This window comes from Molossus molossus, unplaced genomic scaffold (genome assembly GCF_014108415.1).
Source record: "Molossus molossus isolate mMolMol1 unplaced genomic scaffold, mMolMol1.p scaffold_m16_p_10, whole genome shotgun sequence".
NCBI classification, from domain to species: Eukaryota; Metazoa; Chordata; class Mammalia; order Chiroptera; family Molossidae; genus Molossus; species Molossus molossus.
Window position 1 is genome coordinate 53,264,721 of NW_023425345.1, and position 26,411 is coordinate 53,291,131.

The window sequence follows — 26,411 nt, forward strand, 5'->3', positions numbered from 1 at the left end:
GTTTGTCTTGATTAATATTAGAGAGACAGACATGAAGACAGATTATTGCACTTTCATCTTTCAGGAGACGTCTTCTCGTCTCTAACTCGTCTTCGAACAGAGGAGAAAAGTGCCACAAGCCGAAAGCCACCTAATGTTCTTATTTAAAAGATGTTCCCCAAGTTTAAGACTGGTCACTTCACTGTTAATTTTCAAAGTAAATGTAAAACATGTATTAGATGATCAGCAAGAGTAAATGGAGTTCCTTAACAATAAGCTGTGCCCTTAAATTTTTCAAACGTGTTTTAGACATGCAGATGAGGGAAAATGCTGTAGAAATACCATATATTGAGTTCAGCAAGGTATTTCATATACTTTTTAAAAGGTATTTCTAAACATAACATTGGAATGAGACTAACAAAATGCGTTTATAATGAATGGAACCATTGTAATCAGAGGGACTGAAGAAATGAGTCGATGACTTAGTGAAATAGAAGCTGGGTGGCCAGCTCAGCATTTTATAAGTGACTTGAATTAGAATAACAGTTTCGTGAAAGCATGAAGCTGGGAGATATCATTAAGTTTTTAGGTAAATCCTTTTGTTTAAGGAAGACCTATATAGAGAAATCCAAATCTAACAAGATGAAGTTTAATAAAGGCATTTATATAAGTATGCATCCAACTTCATTACTATGCATATTATTTGTGTGCAGGAGGATGTGTATAATTTAACTTCTGCTCCTAAGAAAAATGTTTCTGCAAAAAGGAAAAATTAGCAATGTCTGACAAAGAAGTTAATGATTTTCAATATCCATAAAAGCAGTTAATAAGGCCAGAAATCTATGCACTGGCCAGGTCGTGACTGGACATTATGTTAATTTCTGGGAAATAAACTTGAAGAAGATGTATTTGAGGCAGCATATAGTCACAGGAATGTGACCAGTGGAGCAAAATGACACCAAATCATTTCTCCACAGAGTGCAAGAACTACTTAGGAATATGTAGAGTGTAGACAACAAAGATCCAGATGCTGCCAAGCAAAAGAGCAGTCAGACATGTTATTTACAGCTTGTGATAAGATTTCAGGCCCAAAGCAGAGGTTGTTACAAATAAATTCGAGCTAAGTCTAAGGGAGAACTGTTCGTGATCACAGATCAAAAAAGAAAGAATTGACCACATGGAATGGATTCTCATTCTGTTCAGTATGGACCTGTTGAGCATATGTATGTGAGATTATATATAGGAGATTCCATTTCAGCTGCGAGATTGGATCACATGCTCTTTAAGTTGTCCCTGCCTTGGGATTCTGTGATCTTCTATATAGTTTAGAGAACTCAACTCAGGAGCACCTCTGCTTTTTAAAACACTTGCAGTGTTGACATATTGTAGGCATTCAAATTATGTTTTCTGAATAACTAAGTGTGTGATTAGAAGCTCGGTGGGGAAAGAACTCTAGGGTAAAAAGGAAAACCTAAGAAAATGGAACAGGGACTAAGGCAGTGACCTCTACCCAGAAAACCAAACCGGAAACCTGGGTTTGATCTCTGCCCATATTCTCCCTCCTCCTCTCTGCACCTTCACGTACCACTGTCACGCTCACCTACTGTACGCTGTCACTCTTAACTTCTGTATATCCACCCCCTTCGTGTACTAGCTCTGTAAAAATCTCTAAGTGTGTTGATTTTCTTCTTCCCTTTCTCAGACCATCCAAAACAATCTGCAGACTTCCAGGCTGGCCTTCCTGTAACCCATTCTTCACACTTCTGCTAAAGAGATCTATCTAAATCATATTTTGGAACCTGCCTAAAATCCCTCAATCATTCCCTAGCAACCCTAGGATACATGCCAAATGCCTTTATGCAGCCCATAAATTTCTACATAATCTAGTCTCTATTTATCTCACCAGCTTTGTTTCTCTATTTCTCACCATGCACATTATGGTCTTAATATACTTAATTTCTAGTTCTTGTTTATGATTACTCCTGTATTCTAGCATGCATGTATTCTAGTCCATCTTCCTCCTCATCCTTTGTAGAGTAATGATAGTAATCTGTTTTATATATAGTTATTTAATAATCACAATGAGCAATTATAGTATACTAGCCGCTCTTCTACACATTTTATGTTGTATTATAGCTTTTAATTTTCACAACACCTTTGAGGTAGAAACTGCTATTTTCTTCCACACACTTCCTTTCCATATCACTTTCCAGGCACTGTGGTGTACAAAAGTGCAGGTCTCCTGAGCCCAGATTACATCTGAATGATTTAGGATTTCAGATGAGGCTACAACTTAAAGAGTATATAGTTTAGTCTTTCAGCTGGACCTTGAATAACCTATATAATTTTAAATGTTTTAAATAGGGAATCAAAAAAAAAAAAAAAAAGAATTCCTCATTCTCTTTATACTCTGAAAGAAGTAGCATATGTTTTTCCTTAGAGAATAGTTTCTTATCTAAACCCATTCCTTCCTTCAAAATGAGCAACAAATATATTCAAACCAAATACTGTACATTTTTTGTTTACGACTGGGAGGGGTGGGTAATTTCAAAGCACAAGATGTAACCACATTATAAAATTGACTTTTCCTGATATAATTAACCTCACATAATATTCCAAAGTTTGATATATCAGTAGTAATGATCACTAATAAATAAGCAATATAAAAAATTTAAATGTGTGCTTGAATCAATCTAACATTATCCCAGTTAAACTTACAAAGTCAGTGCCTAAAAACAAGGATGATTTAGTTCCTTTTCAAAAATAAAAAAAAGTCATTAATTAAATATAACGCTGACATCTTAATCTAGAAAGAATTCTCCATATTTGTTTCATAAAAATAGGATGTTGCATTAGCTCATATTGTATTTTTCATAAGATCATTGAAGATATGGTTTCTTTCCATAGTTATTTATTTTTTTATTTTTTTTTATCCTCACCCGAGGACACTTTTTCATTCTTTGTTCAGATAGAGCAGGAGGGAGAGAGAGAGAGAGAGAGAAACATCGATGTGAGAGAAACATCGATGTGAAAGGGACACATCGAGTGGCTGCCACCCGCACGACCAACCAGGGCCGGGGACAAACTGCAACCGAGGTACATACCCTTAGCGGGAACCGAACCTGGGTCTCTCCGGACCGCAGGCCGACGCTCTAACCACTGTGCCAAACCGGCCAGGGCTCTTTCCATAGTTATTTAAAATCAGCCATTCATGAAGCAAGATTATTTTCCTTGTCTCTGCTTTTCAAAAAGGGCAGTGATCATCCATGTCTTATTGCAGGGTTTTATAAAAAATATAAAAAAATAGTCTTTACCAAAAGATATTTCTTTAAAAAATGTATGTGTACATGTGTGTATTTTATGCATATGCATATACAAACATACAATTAAATGTGCTTCTTTCAGATTCTACATTGTCAAAATTTTCATTTAGGGCCTCACTGCCTCACTGGGTTAAGTTTGCTAGGCAAATGAATAAAGAAATTCTTGGAAGAATCAAGATTCTTAATCTCTTTTAAAAATATCTCCAAAAGTGATTTGAAGTCAGAATTAACTTTAAAGAAAAGTTATTTCTAAAGTAATGTCATGATGAACCACACTTAAAACTTCTGAACCATTTGCTTTCATTTGTCAGAACGAGTATAAGTGTGCCTGGCTGTCTATTTTTATCTGAATCCCATCATCTGACTTCCTATATAAAACCATTCCTGCCAGTTACCCTGGGGCGCCCTCATATCCACGGAGCCCACCCCGTCACAGCCTAACCTTTAAGTTTCACAGCTTTCAATGTTGTTTCTACTCCAACTCAGATGCCTCCCATGGTCATATTCCGAATCTTGTCACCACCCCAAGTTCTCCTGTTCCAAAATTACTGACTGAAGTACATCATTCCTTTCTAACTGGAGTCTTCTCTCGACGTGCTTTGTCAGCTTCTCCCACTAGCCCTTTCCTGTCCTCTCCTCTCTCCCGATCTAGCTTAGATTCCATGTCCGTAATTTCAAGGCAAGCAAAATTTTCTAAATTTTCCTACCCCTCTTTCATTTGCTCATACCCATGTGTCATAACCACAGCCACCGATGAATTTTTGTTTGCCGTGTCTATATTTGGGCTCTTCTGTGCTGCGGGAGAAAAGTACAGCAGGGAAATCGGCACCAGTTTCTTCTGGGATTTCAACACTGCCCAGTAACCTCAAAATTTTCCAAACTCCCTTCTAGTCTCTGCAACGTTTTTTCAGTCTTTATTGTTAGAGTATTACAGATGTTCCCCCTTTCTTGTCTGATTCTCCCCCCAACCCCCTCCTCTGCCATCTACCTGGTCCCTGCCCTGCCCTAGGCTTCACCTCACTATTGTCTGTGTCCATGGGTTATGCATATGTGCATATAATTCTTTGGTTGATCTCTTCCTGACTGCCCTCCCCCACTTTAGTAAGAGAACTCCACTCTCCTTAAACCTGCATCTTGTACAGCATGAGCTCACATTCTACCTTGGACAGAGAGAGTAAAGAGAACACTGGATTATATACTGTCCAATACATATTACCACTTGCCCTCCTCTGTCTTTTTATTATTACAGACAACTAGGTTTTTGTCTTCTTATTGAAGACCACCCCATCCCATTTTTTTCAGTTATGTTGTGCTGATTCCCACTTACTTTTTTTCTTTTTTCTTTTTTTACTTACTTTTATAGCCTCAAATTCTGCTCTCTTCTGTGTCAGGGCCATCACCATTGAAATATTCTCAATTTTAACATATTAAAAGAAATTCTGTCTTTATTCCACTTTTTTCCTTCAGTTACTACCCATTCATTCCTCAGTCTGGGGTGGTAATTGACTTCAAACTATTTCTGAGTTATCAACTTGAAGCTTCAAAAACAAGAGGCAATTATATTCTACATTTAAAGTTCAATTAGTGAATTATTTCATGCAAAGTTTTACATCCACAGTTGACTAGTTTATGAACAGGTGAAGGCCCATTCATTCAGTAGGAGATCTGGAAAGTTAAAGGAAGACAACTGAAAATTTCAGGCCCCTGTTTGAAATATAAGACGTGTTAGCTGGTAGTGTCTTTTTGTTGAGCTGATGCTCCCAAGGAACACATTATGCCAATTGGATTTGATGTTATTCATTAGATGGTAACTTAACCTGTCCTTTTCTATGTCAATTAAAATTTGTTATTTGCCTATTACTTACGATAGTCTGTAACTAAAGAACAATTATTCTTTTTTTTTTTTTTTAATCCTCACCCAAGGACATTCTTCGATAGTTTGTTCAGATAGAGTGGGAGGGAGAGAGAGAGAGAGAGAGAAACATCGACGTGAAAGGGACACATCGAGTAGTTGTCACCCACATGACCCAACCAGGGCCGGGGACAAACTGCAACCGAGGTACTCGCCTTTAGCGGGAACCGAACCTGGGTCTCTCGGGACTGCAGGTCGACGCTCTAATCGCTGAGCCAAACCAGCCAGGGCAGAACAATTATTCTTGACAGAATCTTTCTTGCGATTATCATAACCTTGACAGTCTGGACTGGAGAGGAAGAGAATAATGAGGTTACATTTAACTGGAAACAACTGCTTGTAGGAAAGACTGTATTAATTTTTATAATAAAATTAAACAACAGATCCAAACAAAAATAAATCTTTGCATATATACAACTTTGATACAAATTTATAATCTATTACCACAGAAATCTGAGTTACTTATGCCTATAGCTTTCTGTTTCTTGCAGAGCATATCTTTTAGAAAGTCATAAGCTGAAATACTTAATATTCTGAAGTGGGATACCTCCTCATTGTGGCCCTTAAATTAATTGACTGTGGAGGAGAAGAAAGTTTATTAAAACTATGAGAAGACAGATAACTTACATAAATTGATAACAAATATATTAGAACTTAAAGCAACCCTTTTTTTATTTGTGTTTCCTGTTTGTTTTCATCATTTCTCATGTTTTATTTTAAGGTTTTTTTTCCTGGTACAAATATCCTTTTTTCAAAAATGATAAATGAAGATGTGAAGAATATTAACATTCTACTTTGTACAGATTTAATCCACCTGTTTCACTGGAAAACAATTCTTAGATAATTGGTAGGCTACAAAGACTCTTTTATCCATTGCAATAACTGGCCCAAATTCTTTGGGCAATTTTTGTGTAAAGTTTAGAAATTGCCTTGTTTTCAAAGGTCATAAAAATGTTCACAGGTATGTTGACAGGAAAACCACCTTAATCACTTAAAAGCTATCTCTTTTTGGTCTTAGTTTTCTTTCTGTTGCATGTATGATGTAAAAAGTACACCTTACATTTCTTAGGACAGTTTGATGCCAATTTGAATGGACAATTATTTTCTGTGTTCATTTGAAAATGTAAAGAGCTTGCCACAGCTGTTCCAGTACTAAGGTCAAAGAATAGACTTTTCTCTGTGATGCCCATTTTATAAGATGATACAAGGTTTCTCTGAATGAATGCACTCAGCGGAGGCATGTGCAGGGTGTTCCATTGCAACGTCAAGCTTTTCTTTCTAACGAGTATGCGATAAACAAGAAAACTAGCTGATTTGCCTTATTTCTGAGATAGGAATTTCTGCTTCATATTTTGTTACATTGAACATATTTTATGAGCTGAAGTGAAAGTTTTCTTTTTCTAAGATTTAGTCTATTATGCTTGTCTAGAAAATGTTCAATAATATTCCCATGGCTTTTGGATGAATTATTTAAATTCCATATTTTCCCAGTGCCTCTACTCTATCCAGGGAACAAGCAGGCTCCTTCAAACACTACAGTTAAATCAGTGTTGTTTCTCTGATGGTTTCTGATAATGTTGGTGAACCAATCACATTCATTATTTTTCCTCGTAGCAACATTTATAAAGGTCTGTTCACATAAATGTTTCTATTGAAAGAGATTATATTGGCACACACTCAACACTTATTTTCCAGTTCAAATAAAGGAAGAAGTAGTGTGGCAAGGAGAGAAAGAAGCCTGAATTCGTTTATACTTTCTCACCGGCTGATCGCTGGCACTTACATAGTTACAAAAATAAAAATACTATTACCATGACAGGACTTGTTAGAATAATAAAATTATGAACCTGGAATGCACAAATTTTTTTTCTGCCCCAAATTAAGTTGAGGAAATTCAAAATCAGAACCTGCTAGTAATTGTGACCAAATCAAGTATGAAAACAGTACAGATATTCTGACACTAAAACCAGTTCCTTCTTCAAGTTTCTGCCTCTCCAGAAGTCTGCTCTACTTTGGCTTGAGCTCTAACAGTAGGCTTCTGTGGCTGTATGAGAATCTGAGTGCCACTGAGAAAGTCATTTGCTTCTATTTGTAAAATAACTCAGGAGTGCCCTGAGGCAAAGAATGGCCTTTAACAGGTGCCTGATTGCCTCCCGGGGTACACTAGAGGCTGGGAAAATGTGACCAAGCATGTTTCAGAGTGGCTCATTTTCAAGAGACAGAATTATTAGTCAACTATAAGAACTCTCCTCAGTTTGATCATGCTTTTGGACGCAGTGAGTATGTGTGTTGTGGTGAAATAAAAATAAGACACCACATCTTTCTCATATCTGAGCTTTTACACATCTGAAATAATGCTCTTGTTTTATTCCACGGCTTTCTTTGGATTGAAATGTATTCATTAACATGTGTGGGCTTTTCTTTTCCATCCATCCTTCTCCATCTCATGAAAAGCACATCGGGGTAAGTTGAATCACCATGGCTGCTGAACATGTTTATTTTCAGCACCATCCTCTTTTTCTTTTCTCTTTAGTATTTCTCTTTTTGGTTGTAACACAAGCTGCACTGCCTCTGACCTAAAACAAAAATTGCGAAGTGTGTTTATTTCCACATCATCAAAGGAATCATTGGTTCAGAGAAATGTTCATATTTAAAGGAATGATGTTGGCCTTCCAGGCAATTCTGTGTTTTCCATTCCATTAGACACATGTCAACAGGCATTCCAGACATCATATCCCCTAGTTCTCAAGTCGTTCTCAGAGAGACCTAAGTAACAGTTACTAGCCGTTTGGGTACTTCTGACTGTGCTGCATGACAGACTCTGCCTGTGTGTTCCCTAGTGCTTTGCATTTTTGCACCAACAATGTATTCAAGAAACAATTTTTAACAATTACTACAATGGCACCTACATGAAGAGGGTAAAGTACCAAACCTTCCCCAGTAGAACTTTGCACTCAGACTCCAGAGCCAATCTTGGTTTCGACTGAACCCTTTCATTTTGTGTTCTTTCCATTGTTTCCTGTACATGGGTTAATTGTTAAAGCTTTATAAATGGATACTATTCAGATTATAGCTTCAAATTTCAAATTTTGCCCTTTGGCCTAAAATTAGAGTATATTACTTATTCCTAAAACAAATTGGGCTTCAAAGTAAAACAAATTATGCATTATTTAAAAATATATATTTGTTTCTTTATTGATTTTAGAGAGAGGGAGAGAGAGATAGAAACATCGATAAGAGAGAAGAGTATCAATTGGCATGCCCCCCTCTGGGGATCGGGTTACAACCTGAGCATGTGCCCTGACTGAGAATTGAACCGGTGACCGTTTCTTGGTGCATGGGTCAATGCTCAACCACTGAGACACACTAGTTGGGCTATGAATCATTTTTATAAAATATTTACATTGGTGTAAACTTTTGCATTGGTAACATGGTGAACTATTTAAAACACTTTAGTCCGGCCGGTGTGGATCAGTGGTTGCACCAAGAGGTCGTCAGTTCAATTCTCATTCAGGACACATGCCCGGGTGGTGGGTCTGATTCCCAGTAGGGGGCATGCAGGAGGCAGCCAATCAATGTTCTATCTCATCGATGTTTCTGTCTCTCTCTCCCTCTTTCTCTAAAATCAATATAGGGGGAAAAAAACACTTTAGATAGGGAGATGTATTGCTCTTAAATTCAAAACCAAAAGTTGTGTGTGTGTGTGTGGGGGGCGGGAGTAAATAAAATGGCTCCAATGAGATGCAATTATCCAAGAAGCTAAGGAGAATGTTAGTAATTGGCTACATGGATATTTTTTATACTGATATAAGGTCATATGCTTTATAATATTACTGAGTTCTCTAGCACAGTGTATATTTGTTTTATTTCCTCCTACTCTAATTCCACATTATAATTACTACTACTATTTATGTAACATGCAATATTTACTCCAGTTAGGATAATTCATGATACCAGTGGAAGTTCGAATTAGTGTTCTTGAAAATGCAAGGCAAGCTATGGTGCGCGTACTATTTAACTAGACTGGCCAAATGCAAGTTGAATGAACTTACATTTTCTAAATAATAAATATCATGGCATTGGGTTTTAAAGCATTATTTTCATGTCATTACCTAAAATCAGTCCTCCATTTATAAATGATTATTTAGTTTCCTGAGGAAAATAATCCCAAGAAATAAAACTTCATTTTCGTATACCTTTTGAATGAAATTTGAAAAATAAGAAATGCATGATGCATTGTTACTTATGGACTTTAAGGAACCAACATAATTACCTTAATTCTAAAATGCAGTTTCTTGTCTTGTACATGCTCCTGGAACTTAACCATTTTGTATCTCACGGTCATCTCCTTAGTACAGTTGCCAGAAGGAAGTTTAGGAGGTTAAAATGTCTGGAGGAGATAAAACAAAGTGAAGATGTGTGAAAATTTGGGATCAGAAGACAAGAGTCTGCTCTTGTATGCTGCATACCCTTGAGTGACTGACATATATTCTCTGTACGCACCAATGTAACTCTCAAATTCCCACTCCTCACAGCAATATAAGAAAATATTAATAACCTTGAAGTATGGAAACTATAAACTTCAGATCTGAGTTTAAGAGGGCTTAAATTAGATGAAGAACTAAAAGCAATCTAGTCTAACGGGGATGCAAATAACCTAAAAAAATCACCAGTGTTCCTCCAGTCAGGCTCCCCTTCACCGTCAGGAAGCCACTAGGGGAAACAGACCACAGTGTCTTGCAAAAGTGGAAGTGTGTAAGGGAAGGTAACAAGCCCCTTCGGTTTTCAATAACAGCATGAGTATTTGTATTGTTCCATCACATGTGTGCCTGTGTGTGTTTATACCTTTTTAATGGTTTTGATTAAGTTCAAACTAAAGGGAGGAAGAAAATTATGTAAATCCCAACTCAAATTCACAAATAAATCAGATTTCTTGTCAGAAACTATGCTCTTCATTTCAAAGCAGCTTGAAGAGAAAAGGTTTCCATATGAATGAACTTTGGTTTTAATGTAATCACATCATTGCAATTCTGAACATTCTAGCATGTGTTCCTAGATTCTAAATAAAACACTGCTGAAATATGTAATGGGCTTTTTTACACACTGTACGTAAGAATGGCCCATAATCTGGTACACAAACACACACACTTGAATACACACAAAATCACAGCATGTTCTGCTTTCCAAATCAAGTCAAAGTGTTAATGTTGGGTTTGAAACCCTTAATTTTATGGAGCTAAACATGTATATTTAGGTAATCAATGTTCTGAAGCTACTGAATGAGATTTATAACACATTTCTGTTTGGAATAATTATGTTAATTAAGATATACATTTTCAATTTGCAGATGTTAAAAGGAAAGTTGAAGTGCATACTCTTGCTAAAGTTGTTATGAGAGTCTATGATTAAAACACAACAAACAAAACAAACAGATGAACTTTTTGAAGGGCCACATTGTCCAATGGTTTTTCAAAAAACTATATGGTTAAATAACTGTTCAGAAAGATAACTGAATTATTTGAGCACATTGAATTGACTCTTAACCAGATTTCCATCATGAATCCCAAACCAGGTCTGTCTCTTAAAATCATGTGGAATGGGTACTATTCTGACAAAGTGGCTCAGAATTGAACTACAAAAATACATTATGGGTTGCAATTTACTGAAACAAAAGTACCTGAATGTAAGCACTGGCTGGCTGATGTATTCAACACTCACAGTTATTTACTGAACAACTCTTTTGTGCCTGACTTTGTTTTAGATGCTCCACAGTTACCTCTGAACAGAATATCTGGAACCTCGGTCCTCTCTGAACTTAATTTCTATTGGGAGATGAGAGAGAGGAATAAATGACACTCTATGTTAGAAAATAAAAATAATAAAGCAAGGAATGGGGATAAGGAGTATCTGGTGGGGGTTATGGGAAGGAGGGTAAGAAAGATTCAGAAAGAAGTTGACATTTGAGTAAAGATTTAAAGTAGGTAAGGAAGTAAGTCATGTGGAGATGGAGGGGACAAGAGTTTCAGACAGAGGAAACAGCACGTGCAAAATCCTGAGGCAGAAAGAGGCCTGGGATGTTTTCAGGTAACAGCAAAGACACCAATGTTGTTGGGTAACATGGCAGTTGAATCAAAGAGATGAATAGAGTAGAGTAGATTCTAGGAACTTCTTTAGCTTTTATTTTCAGTGATACAGGGAATAATTGAAAATTTATGACCAGAGAAGTTACGTCATTCGACTTAAGTTTTAAAGGATCACTCTAGCTTGTGTGGTGCATTTTTTATTCGGGAACTAGAACTTTTGCAATTAATATGTTCTAACTTTTAAAAATGGCCTTTGGAAAACTCATATACTTCACTTGTGAAAATGTTATGTGCTTTCTAAGTGTTTAGTGCACATTTACTTGCTTTTTTATTAAATGTGGAAAAAAATTATAAATGTATGCTTGTTACTTCAACTTTAATGCTGCTCACCTGTCACATAAGTGAAAGTGTTCCTTTCCATAATGGATACAACATGACAACTCTCAATAATGCTCCTCACCTCTGTAGAGGTCTATTATAACGGAGGTCTACGCTAAATTTTCTTGCACATATTTTATGCTCAGTCCCCGCTCTGCCTCTCCACCCTCACTGCGTGCTTGTCCTGCCTGGAACACCATCCCCATCTCCTTCCCACCTGCCTCCCAGAGCTTAGTTGCTGCAAAGACTTCACCAATTATTTCCATTGCTATTAGTCTTCGTTCTAAAATCCTCACACTCAGAATGTGTGTTACTGATTTTTAGCATGTATTTGTATATTGCATGATGTGTTTTGTTTTGTTTTTTGTCTAACCAGGGATCTCCTGGAAAATGGCTATTTCCTCGGGTCTCTCACAGCAGGTGTTAAATAAGTACCTGATATTTGGTTGTTTGACTCTTCACCCTATTTCTATCAATATATCTTTCACATTGAGACTAGGCTAATTGGGTTTCCATGAAGGGATGGCTGAGGGAAGCCTGAGGGGAGGAGAGAGAGAGAACAAGCCAGGAGAGGAAGTCTATTGTGTTTTGGATTCTGGGCATCAGGTCGCTGTTCCCTTTTGCAGGTGCTGAATATCCTACATGCAGAACTTGCCCATGATTTTCTTCCTATCCCATCACATGAAACAACAGTTGATTTATGTGTATCTTCAACCACTATAACTTCAATTTTTGTTTTGTCTTCTTGCTTATTTTTCTCAATGGTTTTTTGTATTGATAACATCCTTTGCAAACACGAAAAGCTCTCGTGTTGAAAGGCATTTTTGATTATGTATTTTAACATATTATAGTCCAACATCATAAGCAAGTAATTTATTGATAGTAGAAAATAATTAAATACTTTATTTTGGTGTTTATATATGAAATTAATTATGGATTCCTAAGCACAAAATACATTTTAAAACAATTATTATATACATTTTTATTATTTGTGTGTAAGATCAAAGTATGCTAAGGAACAGAGAATACATTTTTAAATATAATCCTGTCCAGGTGTATATAAAGAAAACAAACTTGCTATTTCACTAATGAACAAATTGAAATTATTTTTGTAAATGGATGTCGATTTTAAAGGCTCAGTAGCAGGGACAGTGATTAAACACGCATTTGCCAGGGCTGTTTGAAACATTTTATTGTCAGAAACATTTGTTTTTCATTGAAGTATTTCACTTTTATTAACAACAGGAGTGATTATAAATGGACATAAGTGTACTATTTAATTTCACACCTTACATAGCTTTGTTGTGACAGAAGTCACTTTACCTTAGCGTTATTTTCAAATGAGAAGTAATTTTGTTGTCTGGACAAAGAACTAACTCCTAAGATAGCCACAGAACCCAGAGAGAATTGTAAAGCTAAGCACATCTTTTGAATGGGCCTAAAGTGCCCAAATTTATCTTCTGCCTTTATGTATAGACATTTCCCCTACCATTGGAATAACAATGAAAAACAAGCAATGCAGATGGGAGCAGCCGCATTTAAATCCATAATGTATTCTTGGATATGCATATGTGGGCCATTTTCTTGTTAAAGGGATAAGATATTTGCTGATGATATTATTTAGCATCTTAGTCCATTAACATTTAATGGTTGAATTTTAGTGAATACATTTTAGGGAAAATTACTTTTAGATGTCACTGTTTAATTTCTAATAAAATCAGTGACTGATGTACATGTATTACTCAAAGGAAGGAAGAATTCTGCTATTAGCTCATAAAAGGCTTATAAAGGATTAATTAATTTAAAAAATAATGTAATTAAAAATAATCACGTCCATCTATTATCACATTACCTGACTGATGATCTTTGTTATATACTTCAGGCATGAACTTCTAGAAGAAGCTCGAAGAAAGGGATTACCTTTTGCCCAGTGGGATGGGCCCACGGTTGTGGCATGGCTAGAGGTAAGAGAATTAAACCAGAAGGCTCTTAATTCAATCACTATTAATTTGATCTTTTTTTTAGAGAGAGGGAGAGTCAGGTAAAAGCAGTCTCTGAAGGCATAGTTTTCCAATAGCCTGCAATAGCTCTTAAAGAAAGTATTTGCTTTATCTAGGGACCTGTGGACATGGTGATGTTACTCTATTGCTTTCTTGTGATTGTGACGGAAGGACACACCCAGTGGGATACAAGGAAGTTTCTCTAAATTCCACCATCTTTATGTCTAGAGGAAGAGAAGAATCAATCTTTGAGCTACCCTTCTGTTGCTGCAAGAAAACATCTGTCCCAGTCCATCGGTCCTTTCTCATCAGCAGGTGTCAGCAATGAGCCCTCTCCATAGTTAACACTTCCGCATTTTGCAAGATATCACTACCCCCTAACGGCATAGAGAACTGTCCCTTTGCTTATAGTACAATTCCTGAACTTAATTCTCGAACACCTAGGGGCCAGCTAGGTTTAAACACTTGGAATAAAGCGGGACATGTTCCCTTCTGTGTCTAACTGAATGTGGTAATGAAACAACAACCACATTCACTATTTCCTGCATAATACAGGGGTCTGGAAAAATTCAGGTATACCTGAGCAGGGTGGAGGGCATCCAGGGCCGACTCGGACAATGAAGGAAATACATATTTGACCACAAAGGGACTTTCATGCTACTTATCAGCAGTGTTCACTGCCCCTTCCATTTAGTTTTCTAGGGTGGGCTTCTAGAGCTTGCGAAGATTGCAAGCTTTTCCTGCCTGACAGAGGCGATTAGATTCATTGTTTTAAATGGTTTGGGATTAAAAACCCACCCCCCTTCATTGCCATATCCTATCCAGAGCGGAAGAGTTGACCAATGAAGAAAAATTAAAATCCATATGAGTTTTAAAAATGGCCCTATATAGATAAATATAAAAACATGCTTTGCTTTTTTTCTTGGACTCGGGGGAAGAAGCTGTGTCTTCCTTTATTGTATTTAGCAGGGTTTTTTAGCATTTTAGTAATCGGAGCTGCTGCTTCCAAACAAGTCTTTAAAATTACTATATTTTAAAAATAAGTTATAAGACAAAATGCTTAAGGAAGCATACTTCAAATTTGATAGCACTCTTAGGGCAGTTTCAATCCAATAAAATGAGCTACCCTTGGGCAGAGAGTTAGCTGCTATTTCTCCAAGTGATGAACAATCCTTTTGATTTTAAAAAAATGGAAATTAAAAACAAACAAAATTATGTACTAACATTAAGGGCTAGGAAATGACAGGCAGTAAAATTTGTGCAAAGTAAACCTATCCTGAGCACACAAAAATTGCTCACAAGGTGCTCTCTAAAATGACTGACACTGTGCACTGGAATAAGCAGGGCGAATGAGCCAGGTGACCAGTGCATGAGAGCTCCCAGCTCTCACCTCCATCAGCACCTCCTGCGCACACAGCCTGCTGAGAGTGATGAGAAGGAAGTCTGATGCTTCGACACCGTTTACCCACATAAAAACCCTAATAAGTCTAATCAGGGATGATGCTGATAACAATGTGTTGGCAAGCATTTGGGTAAATCCAAACATTTCCGTGTGTGTGTGTGTGTGTGTGTGTGTGTGTGTGTAGAAATCCAAATAACTTACTTAAAAGAGAGGAAGTAGGAAATAATTAGAGTCCAATGAAGGTATATGTAGATGTTTAGTTATTTGAACCACTTGTGTTTATAAACCAAGACAGTCAAGTCCTGTCTTCAGTCATATCTAATCATACCTGTCAAGGTAAGATCAATTTCTTGTGCATAACCTGCTGGAAGAGTATGTAAAAGATTCACTCAACCCCAGTCGGTGTGGCTCAGTGGCTGAGCATCAACCCATGCACCAAGAGGTCATTGGTTTGATTCCCGGTCAGGGCACATGCCCAGGTTGTGGGCCCGATCCCCAGTGGGGGGCATGCAGGAGGCAGTCAATCGATGTTTTTTCTCCTTTTCCCTTCCTATCTCTCTAAAATCAATAAAGAAGATATAAAATAAAGTAAATAAAAAGATTCAGTCATGCACTGAACTTAGATCCCCTCTCTCTTCTCTCTTATTTCAGTCACAGCCCAGTCCACATTGACTCAAAGATTTGGCTTTTTGTTTTTTTCACTACAGAGACAAGTAGCCTTCCAGTATGGCAGACTTTTTTTTAAAATAGAGGGTATTTGCATTAGTTATCCACTACCATATAACCAATGGTCCCCAGACTGAGCATTTATTTTCCTCATGACTTCTGTGGGTCAGGAATCGGGACATGGCCTAGTTATGATCTCTGTCCTGTCTCTCCCAAGGCTGTAAATGGAAGCATCAGCCAGAGTGGCAGAGTTCTCTTGGCTTGACTTGGGGAGAATACACTTTCTATCTGACTCGTGTTTTCACAGGCATGGTTTGGTTTCTTGCCAGAAACATCTTTTCTTTGCCACGTGGGCATCTTCATGGGCCTACTCCCAACAGGGCAGCTGGCTTTCCCTCGAATGAGCTCCGAGAGAAAAGGGGAGAGGATCCGCAGGAACGGAGCCTCAGTCTTTCTGCAATCTAATCTGGACAGTGTCATCCCTTCACTGTTATCATAGTCTGTTCTTGAGTCCAGCCCAGACTCAAGGAAACAAGATTATGCAAGGGCAGGGATATCAGGAGGGGGGCTAATTGGAATTTGTGTTAGAAGCTATCCAACACAATGCCTTAGAAGAGTAAGGCTGAATCCCTTCACTTTACAAAGGAGAAAAAGTAAAGCTGAAGTTCAGAGGGTTACAGGGTCTTCTGAGAGCGATGTGGAAAGGGAAGTCTGATGCTTCACACACCCGTTATCCACATACAAACTGTAAAAAGTATAAGACCTTTGATTCTTGGCATTGTATTTTGCTGATTTATAGTTTTTCTTCTTCCTCTCTTCGCTTTTCTCATTCGCATGCTCTCCATTTGCTCAGTCTGTTCACATCAATCAATAAATAGCCCTTGAAAATTAGTATTTTGCATGTTGAAAAAACACGGTTTAGACCACTCACTGGCATACTCATAGCTAAGTAAAAAGTGTAGCTTCTTACCCATAACTCATGATGGGGAGAGTGGAGAGGACATTCCTTTCTATGTGTGATTCAGACGCCACAACACACATGTGCATTGGCATTCATCCAGAGTTTCAGGTGCGTGCCGGTCGTGCACGTGCTCCTTGCACCATTGAACTGATTGTCTCTCAAGAACATCACAGCAAAGTTGAAAAATTGAAATCTCTAGTTTGTTATTTTTTTTAATTTTTTTTCTTTATTGATTTTTAGAGAGAGAGAAAGGGAGAGGGAGAGAGATAGAAACATTGGTAAGGGAGAACATCGATTGGCCGCCTCCTGCATGCCCCTTACTGGGGATAGGACCCACAACCCAGGCATGTGCCCTGACAGGGAATGGAACCAGAGACCTCTTGGTGCATGGGTTGATGCTCAACCACTGAGCCATACCAGTTGATATTATTTATTTATTTTTCTGTAATCCTTACCCAAGGATATTTTTCCCATTGTATTTTATAGAGAGTGGAAGGAAGGGAGGGGGAGAGAGAGAGAGAAACATCAATGTGAAAGAGACACAACGATTGGTTGCCTCCCACATGTGCCCTGACCAGGGCTGGGGATCGAACCTGCAGCCCTTTGATGCACGGGCCAACACTCTAACCACTGAGCAACACCGGCCAGGGCAAAACTAAGTTCACACAAGTATCACATGGTGTAGGTTGGTACGTGATAAAAGTGACTTAGCGCCCTGGCCAGTTTGGCTCAGCGGTTAGAGCGTCGGCCTGCGGTCCGGAGAGACCCGGGTTCGGTTCCCGCTAAGGGCACATACTTCGGTTGTAGTTTGTCCCCGGCCCTGGTTGGTCGTGTGGGTAGCAGCCACTCGATGTGTCTCTTCACATCGATGTTTCTCTCTCTTTCTCCCTTCCTCTCTCCCCCTCCCACTCTATCTGTACAAAAAATGGAAAAATATCCTCGGGTGAGGATAAAAAAAAAAAAAGTGACTTAGCTACACTGCAGGCTTTGATCAAAATCATGAAGCTGGAGGTGATAGAGCTGGCCCTTCTGTGACAGAATTCCTCACACTCAGAATTCCAAAGGAGAATTATAAATCAAGGTCACTCATTCAACAAACATTGATTGAGCCTTTACCAAATGCAGCTTGTAGCTGTACTTGTCCTAACTCCAAGGGGAGATTTGGTTTTACACAACTATTAATTTTGTGCCTAATCATAAAAATCCATTGTTCAATTGCAGACCCCAGAAACTCAATTTTAAATCTTTGTCTCCCTCACTGTCTACCTGGTATTTTTAAATAAATTACTGATGTCCCTGTACCTCTGTCTCTTCTGGGGAAAATGAGCATCTGTGTCATGGGATGGTGGCAATAAAAGGGTTCATACATGTAAGGTACTTAGATCAGTGTCTAGTACACAAGAGACACTGACATTTTAATTATTATTGTAATCTGTGTATGTATTTTTCCCCTGTGCAACAGCTCTGGTTGGGAATGCCTGCCTGGTATGTGGCAGCCTGCAGAGCCAACGTGAAGAGCGGTGCCATCATGTCTGCCTTGTCAGACACGGAGATTCAGAGAGAAATTGGAATCAGCAATCCTCTGCATCGCTTAAAGCTCCGGTTAGCAATCCAGGAGATGGTTTCCCTAACAAGTCCTTCAGCTCCTCCAACATCGCGAACTGTGAGTCACTTTGTCTCCTTCCCTCTCACGGGCTGGGCGAGTAACGGCACCTCTGAGTCCACACAGCGGAATGGGGGCAGCTCACGTCCTGTCAGCATGAATTCTCCTGGAGAGATTTAGCTCTTCGTTAACCTTGCTGCTGCTTCCAACAGGGTTTCAACGAGGAGCTGTGGTTCCTATCAGATTTCAAGGCTGCAGCCAAGATACACTTTGATCTAGTCTTTAGACTACAGTTTAATTTTTTTTTTCTTCCCAAGCAATAAGATTCCAAGCTTACTCATTTTCAGTATGTTTCTTTTTTTAATGTAATTCAGCATCTCAGGTGATTAGCTGTTGGCATGAGTGCTTTCTGAAGATGGGATGCCTAATTCACAACTTCTGAAGCAGTTTTCATATTTATGCAAGTACAGAAATATCTGATGTTTTGTAAATACCAAGTGGAATAGCTATCCTCATAATTTTGCCCTGTGCTAATATTAGGAAACAACAAAATGTCTTTAAAAAATGCACACCAGATGACATATGTAAATACTAAGAAAAAGTCCGGAAAGATATTCATTCTTTTTTTTGTCTGTTCCTAAATTATATCTTTTTGCAGATAAATGATACAATTTCAGATGTTAACTGGATTTCTCTGGCCCTGTGTCTTATACAGAATAATAAAATGTGGAAGAAGGAGATAAATTTGAGTAGTGGATAAAAGATAGAAAAGGGATATTGTGTTAATGCAATTTGTACATGTGGTCTTAAAACAGTTTTAGAGAATTTCTTTCATTTTTACTCTATCTACCCTAATATTCCTTCCCAGTATACTAGATTCTAATGCCAGAAATACATCCAATTTAAAAACGCTTATCTTTCTGTCATAATTCCACTTTAAATAATGTGTTCTTTTCAAATAACACATAGAAAAATATAATTTAACAACCGCATGTATAACATATTTTCAACTGTATAAAAGGCTGTATACTATAGCTGAAGGACTACTCAAGTTAAAAAATAATTCAAAACAGAAACTGAGCAGGACATTAAAATAGTTATTGTAAGTCAAGTTCCAATCTGATAGTTTCCTGAACAATTTCTAACTGAGAGAAGCATCACAACTGGCTTATGTCAACATTCTCTTCCCAAGAGCAAATGCCTACAACATTACTCAAAATGTCCAGCCTTGCAAAATGAAGAGCATTTGAAGTTCCAGCGTCAAGTCGGAAAACAGATATGCTCTACCATTTCTATTTAGCATCCTATTTATCATGAATGGAAAATTAAATAGTTAAGCACTATTTCTCTAACAAGGTCTAAGCGAACTAAAGGAATTTTAAAACAATTAAGGGAGAGTGCTCAGTTGTTTAAAGGACAAATGTGAAAAGAGCTCAAGAGACACTTCATCTACCCTCAGTTCAGCTCAAAGGCTTTGTTCCCTCAGGTTAGGGTCCCAAAGACACAGAACTATTTTTAGTTTCCTAAACTGTTATGTTCCTGGTTGATTGTCAGCTTCTGTATCTGATCTTTCTTCCGCCTGGAACAGTCTTCCTGCTCCAGGATGACCACCCTTCTCCAGCTCGCCCTGTATTTGATTCCTGAATGTCTGTTTTCTAAGCTCTCACGTCTGCATCTGCTTCCCTTTTTGCGTTAGCACTCTGGACACGCATAAAAAACGTTCTAGAATTTTCTCTGCTCAAATTATCTCACACTAGGCCAAGCAAGATTATTAACAGATTATCCATAGTCCCCGAGCCTTAACTCAGTGCCTGGCAAATTGCGGATAATGAGTAAATATTCTTCTTAAAAGTGATGCTTGTACAAGTCACCCCACCCGTCACCGCAGAGGATCTGGAATAAGTATGACCCTGTCTTCGGAGAGGGCAAGTATGGTGAGGGACTAAGACATGCTTCCCAGCAGATTTAGTAGGAGAGGATATATTTCAGTTTCTAAACGTGAGATGGAAGCAAAGTGCTGTGGAATTCCAAGAGAGGAGAAATCACTTATGGTTCAATTGGCTTCCAAGACGAATTAACATTTGAAAGACTGATCATATATTGTTAGTTAACTATTACATTTTTTTTCACTGCTAACTTTTTGATAGAGACCTTTCCAGTCTGTTTGCTTTATATTTTTATAAAAGTGAATGGTTTTGTACTTTTCTTTTAAAACTTAGTGATGTAGCATAAAGATTTTCCTCAATTTAATAAATATATAGTTCTAATATCATGTTTAATTGTTATATACCTCCTTCACGGACATACCATAACTTATGTAACTAGATTACTAATAGTGGACATTTTGCTTATTTAACAATTTTATTGTGTTTACAATACCATAGTGGATATGCATGGAGCCATGTTATACATAAACTGTGTTTATTACCAAAGCAATATTTGAGTATAGGGCATTTATATTCTTATTAATTTTAAACCTTTATGCCAAATTGTATTAGATAGCATTTTCTCCTCCCTTTGTTAACATTGATTATCACAGTGTTTAAATCTACATTTTAAAAATTACCAGGGAAGTTAAATTTTTATATGTTTATTAATTTAGTATTTAAATGAACTACCTATTTATAATCGTTTCCATTTTTCTGTAGGATTATAAAATTTTTCATATCGTTAGTAATGTCTAAGAGTTCTTTATCCACAGGCATATGCTCTTTGCCAAATATTGGTTCATAATGTGAGATAGAGTTAAGTTCTGTCTATTTGCTTTAAAAATGACCCACTGAATGCTTTGCCTTCCTTTTGTTCCACCTACATGGAAATATTTACTCATTTCTAGTATATTTCATATATGATTTTCTTTGAAAAACAGAAATTACATGTAAACTTCTAGTAATGAATCCACTGCACCAAGTGAAGATGAAAACGTACAAAAGCATTTTTTTAAAAAGAAATGCTAGCATGTCTTCCAGAAAAGTGCAATTAGTCCAGATCACTCGAGTTCTTCTGTAGGTGCAGGTCAGGGTTTGGGTCCCTCAGCCAGGTGTGTTGTCCATTCACACACGTTCTCGAGAGAAAACGACAAGGCTCTCGGGCTCTTTTATCCCCAACTGATTGGGAACTTCTTCCTGATTCTGCTCCGTTTTTGTGAAGATAAAATGGACTAAACCATCAAAAGGAAAATCTAAAGCTTACATTGATTGTTTTCTTTGTCCCTTCTTCATCTTCCAGCTTTATTATTTTTTTAAATTCTCACCCGAGGATATTTTTCTATTTATCTTCAGATAGAATGGGAGGGAGGGAAAGAGAGAAATGTTGACATGAGAGAGACACATCGACTGGTTGCCTCTCATACAACCCCAACCAGGGCCAGGGGGGAACCAAAAACTGAGGTCTGTGCCCTTGACCAGAAGCAAACCTGCGACTCGTTGGTCTGCGGGCTGACACTAACCGCTGAGCCAAACCAGCCAGGGCCAGCTTTCTTTCTTCCTCCTAAACTGGTGTTACTTTAGAAGTCCTCTTACCTGATAGAATAGGGGTGGAGATGTCAGTTAATTAACCTCTCCATAATTAATTTCAATTAATATTTGGTTAAAAAAAGGATGTCATAAAGAATAAGTTACACTCTTTCAATATTTTTTCTTAAGTAAAAATATATAAATGTTCAGGAACTTGCAAATTTAGATGAAACACCTAAGACTCTCTTTGAATATGATTCCATTGCCTGGAGATCCACGTTATTATTTTTTCATAACCTCATCCATAAAACATCTTCAATTTCACTAGTTTGAATTTCTTTTTAAAGTAATAACTCCTGGACATTTACAGTTTCTTCCCTGACTTAGACCCAATTGTATCTCCTTGACAGTGTGTTTTAAGATTTGCCTATATCTAGTCTTTCCAAATAATTTAACTTAGTTTTATACATATGTGAGCCAAAGATCTTTTATTTTTTCTTTAATTAATATTATTTCAATGAATGGATTTTAAAAAGTGCAATGAAAATGAGTAAGTTTGGGGACAAATAAATATGATCTTCGGTAAAAATATAATTCGGCAATTTTGAGCAGATGTGTCAAGCATAAACGCCTAACAACACTGTGAAATAGGTACTGACTTGTCCAAGGTCGCACTCCTACGTGGTTTTGCCCCAGAGACTATGATCCAACAAGTACATCTTCTGCTTCCTGTATTCGCCCAGCTGCCCTTGCACAGCATTGAAGCAGTCTGCTGTGGCCCCCTTTCATTACTGTTAGCCTCAGAAACCCCAGTGTGTAGTGTAAATAGGTGAGGCAGAACTATATACATACTAGTCTTGTTAGAATGGGAACTATTTATTTTCTTATCACGAGAAACATAAATTTAGAAAAGGGAAAAATGTGGATCTAGGCCATTCACTGTGGAAAGTAAATTTTGATTCAATGCACTTTGGAATTCAAGCGTAAAGTAACAAATACTTCAAAATGACATAAGTAGTAACAGAGGTTCCTTCCCACTGGATAAGGTTAAGGATTGTTCTGAGGTCTGGCTGCTTTATTTATTTTATTTTATTTTTTGACAGCAAGAGAATAAATTCTTTTCCCATAATTAATTTTTATGAGTTAATTCTTAAGTTCATTTTGATATTTATTTTAAAGAAGATTTTATTCTTTATTGATTTTAGAGGGAAAGGAAGGGAGAGGGAGAGAGAGATAGAAACATCGATGAGAGAGAACATCAATTGGCCGCCTCCTGCATGCCCCCCACTGGAGATTGGGCTCACAACCTGGGAATGTGCCCTGACCGGGAATTGAGCCAGTGCTCAACCAGTGAGCCACACCAGCCGGGCATGTTGATATCTCTTTTTATGTCATAACTTCCTTCTGAATGATTTAATTAGGTGAGTCTTTTACTCCTTTAAGAATTTTTCTCCCAGTTCTCATTTGATACTACTACTTAAATATTCTACTCCATCTGGACTAAGGTGAAGCAAGGGGGCACCTCAAACACCCAACTTAAGGCACCTCAATGTCAGGTGCCAACCCTGCACTTACAGAACCCTGAAGGTGAGGCTTCCTTAAATTCAGTCCACTTGGCACTCACCTGCCTCATCGCAGTCCCAGCACATTTCAGAATATAGTATATCATCATGTACATTTTCCAGTGCTTTTCTAGTATGAAGTATGTAGTTTTAACCACTTAACAGAAGTAAAATCTAAAATTTAGAGAAGTTTAGGAAATGTTTAGGGTAGTTACTAAGAAGTAAAACTGGTGGAACTCAAGCCTCCTGATTATAATTTGCTAAATTACCAGATAGTTGAAATTGTATAAATCACCTTTAGACTCAGATGGTATTAGACACACACACACACACACACACACACACACACACACGATGACTACTGGTTTGTGTTCTCCAGCTCCAAGGGCAGTGAGTAGGTGGTTTTCAGTGCCTCTCAGAGACCCACAACTAAAGTGGCACTTGTCCTTCATGTTTTCCAGCCTATGTTTTGCACTCTCTGCCCTGGGCTGAAGCGCCGGTGAGCTCACCACCTGTGGTTGCTCTAAGCTCCCACTCTGGCTCTGTTCTAAGCGAGGCTCTTTGCTGAAACCCTCGTGCCCTGCATCACCCCTTTACGAATTACCTAGATGGAAGTTCCATCCCTTAAATTGGTGGTGAAAAGAAAGAAATCTGAATAGTTTACTACATATGGGTTTGCTTATAAAATAAACTTGTTAAAACCTTAACAAATGACTAATTGATTGAGCTGTGTAAAACTATTTTAGAGTAACTTGACCAGATTCTAGAGTAGGTGGTGCTCCTCACATGTAAAACTAAAGATTAAAGGTGAGCAACTAACAAAATTTCAGAAAGCTGGTCAACCATACTGTAGAAAATTGCCCTGGATATATAGTCATTTTGCATATAAAGATATAGATTCAAACCATAGCTTCCAGGACTTTGTCCTTTTCAGAATGCGGTAGCAGACAGGCAAATGTAGACTTTAAGATAACCTGTGAAAGAAATTATATCTGTATACATTTTAGGATGAGATAATACGGGTTAAGTTTTACACAAGAAGGGAGATTATTATTTGAATTCACAATCAGAGTAGAGGCTACAGAAATCATTATAAATTCAGGCTGGCTTAGTGAAGTTCCTCTCGGGTCATCACTGAAGTTCACTCTGAAAACAGGCAAAGTTCTGTGATCACTGGGGGTAAAGAGAATGTGACAAATGAGTGGAAAGTTCTTGTTAGCACAATACTCCTCACAAAGTCAATAAAAGCAATTTATTCCAAATGATTTAAAAAAATGTTTTCTTTATTGATTTTAGAGAGAGAGGAAAGGAGAGGGAGAGAGAGATGGAAACATCCATGAGAGAGAACATCGATTGGCCACCTCCTGTATGCCTCCCACTGGGGTTTTGGCCCACAACTGGGCATGTGCCCTGAGTAGAAATTGAACCAGCGACCTCTTGGTGCAGGGGTCGATGCTCAAGCACTGAGCCACACCAGCTGGGCTTTATTCCAAATCATTTAATGATTCATATATCTGTGTGTCACTTTCTCTTTATAATGAAGATCATTTCCAAAAACTGGGGGGGAAGAAGGAGAGGCTTTTAAGGACATGGATGGCTCTTGTATTCTAAGTATATTTCATAGATGTGCACACTTATATCCTATAGAAAAAAAATCAGATGTACTAACGTTTCCAAACAGTAGGAGAATAAAAATTCTAAACATACATATGATGAATAATTGTGGGGATTTTCATGCCCCTATGATTTATTTATAATTATGGATATTTACTACTCAACTCCCTTTTGCTATTCAATTATGTGTATAATTCTCTTTTTAGTTTATGTATGTAATTCTCTTTATAGTTACTTTTTAAATTATATTAAACTGTATTGTTTATAAATAGAGGGAAATTTAAACATGGTACTTATGTGAATGGTAGCAAAGACTAGAGAAAATCATGTTGTTGACTTATGTTAGGGTATCTACTTTGCTACTTTCAATTATTTGAAACATTTCAAGAAAGTAAGAAGCAATAGGTAGGATATAAACTCCATTGTAACTGTAGGACTGATGTACTTGGACGACCTTGCAAGGTTCATAGAGATTTCCCAGTGAAAGGGTGGAATGTGATGAGAGGTGGTTCCCACTGGCCATTACCACCAACAATTTGCCTAATGTTTTGCGTTACTAAGTAGACTTTGGCTTAGAAATTGTACATTATTCAGTGTATAAAACAAATATCATGGGTTGTTTCATTTGGAAAGTAAATGATGTGTCATAATAGAATGGTGCCTGTTGGAGGGAAAATTTTCTTTTACATCTTGTTCTTCTCTATAATGATATAGGAAACTGCTGAAAAATTAGGAAACTTGGGTTTTGTCATTTCTGACAGTATTTAGTAAGGCTGAAAAATACCTTTTATTTAATAAAAATAGCATTTCACTTCCTTTTTCTCTATAAGAATAGAGGAAAACAGCATATTTACTGAATGATGAAAGGCAGGACACCTTTGGGAAGAGCTGACATTAGTTCCCAGACAGGTTATCACAGCACTTTTAGCTTTGTATGGACCACCAATGTTCTCTTTCCAAGGACCTTGAAGAATCAAAACTCTGTGAATGAAATACAGGTAGTAACACAAGAAAACATCTTTATGCCTTTGTTTCCTGAAGGGAAAAAAAAAAAGAAAAAACACTCTCCTGCAGTTCAAATTGAATCCATTCTCCCGTGGATCCAATAGCCACATACCTTTGAAATGGAAATTTTGATTCAGCCTTTTTCTAGTTAATAAACACAGAAGTATTATTTTGGACCGATCTCACATGAGCTTCACAGACTGCCTCTTTCTATTTAATCTTTTTAAGTAGAAGAAAAGGGAGCGATGAGCAAGCCAGCAAGGCTGTCTCTCCGTGCATGCTGGAGAGGCAGGGGCACGTGCTGCCGTGAGGATGTTACTTACTTTGGCGCTTTCTTCTTTCTACCACTGCTTCCCTCCCTGGATGGCTGGCCGCCCTGGGGCCTCCGCACAGCCTTCAGGCAACGTCTGGGTGACCCACGAAGAAATGGAAAATCTCGCAGCTCCCGCGAAAACGGTTAGTCCTTAC

General features: G+C 37.8%; 1 protein-coding gene across 8 annotated transcripts in view; it reads left to right on the forward strand.

Annotated features, from left to right (window-relative positions):
* PPFIA2 (PTPRF interacting protein alpha 2) overlaps positions 1–26,411 on the forward strand; it is a 437,224-nt gene that overhangs the window by 383,662 nt on the left and 27,151 nt on the right. For 4 of the 8 annotated variants that reach the window (XM_036251326.1, XM_036251328.1, XM_036251327.1 and 1 more), the window contains 4 exons: positions 7,669–7,677; positions 13,558–13,639; positions 18,167–18,367; positions 26,337–26,399. In XM_036251326.1, coding sequence (XP_036107219.1) covers positions 7,669–7,677; positions 13,558–13,639; positions 18,167–18,367; positions 26,337–26,399 — 355 coding nt within the window. The remainder of the gene's footprint in view (positions 1–7,668; positions 7,678–13,557; positions 13,640–18,166; positions 18,368–26,336; positions 26,400–26,411) is intronic. The other 4 variants (XM_036251333.1, XM_036251334.1, XM_036251331.1 and 1 more) reach the window with 1 other exon arrangement.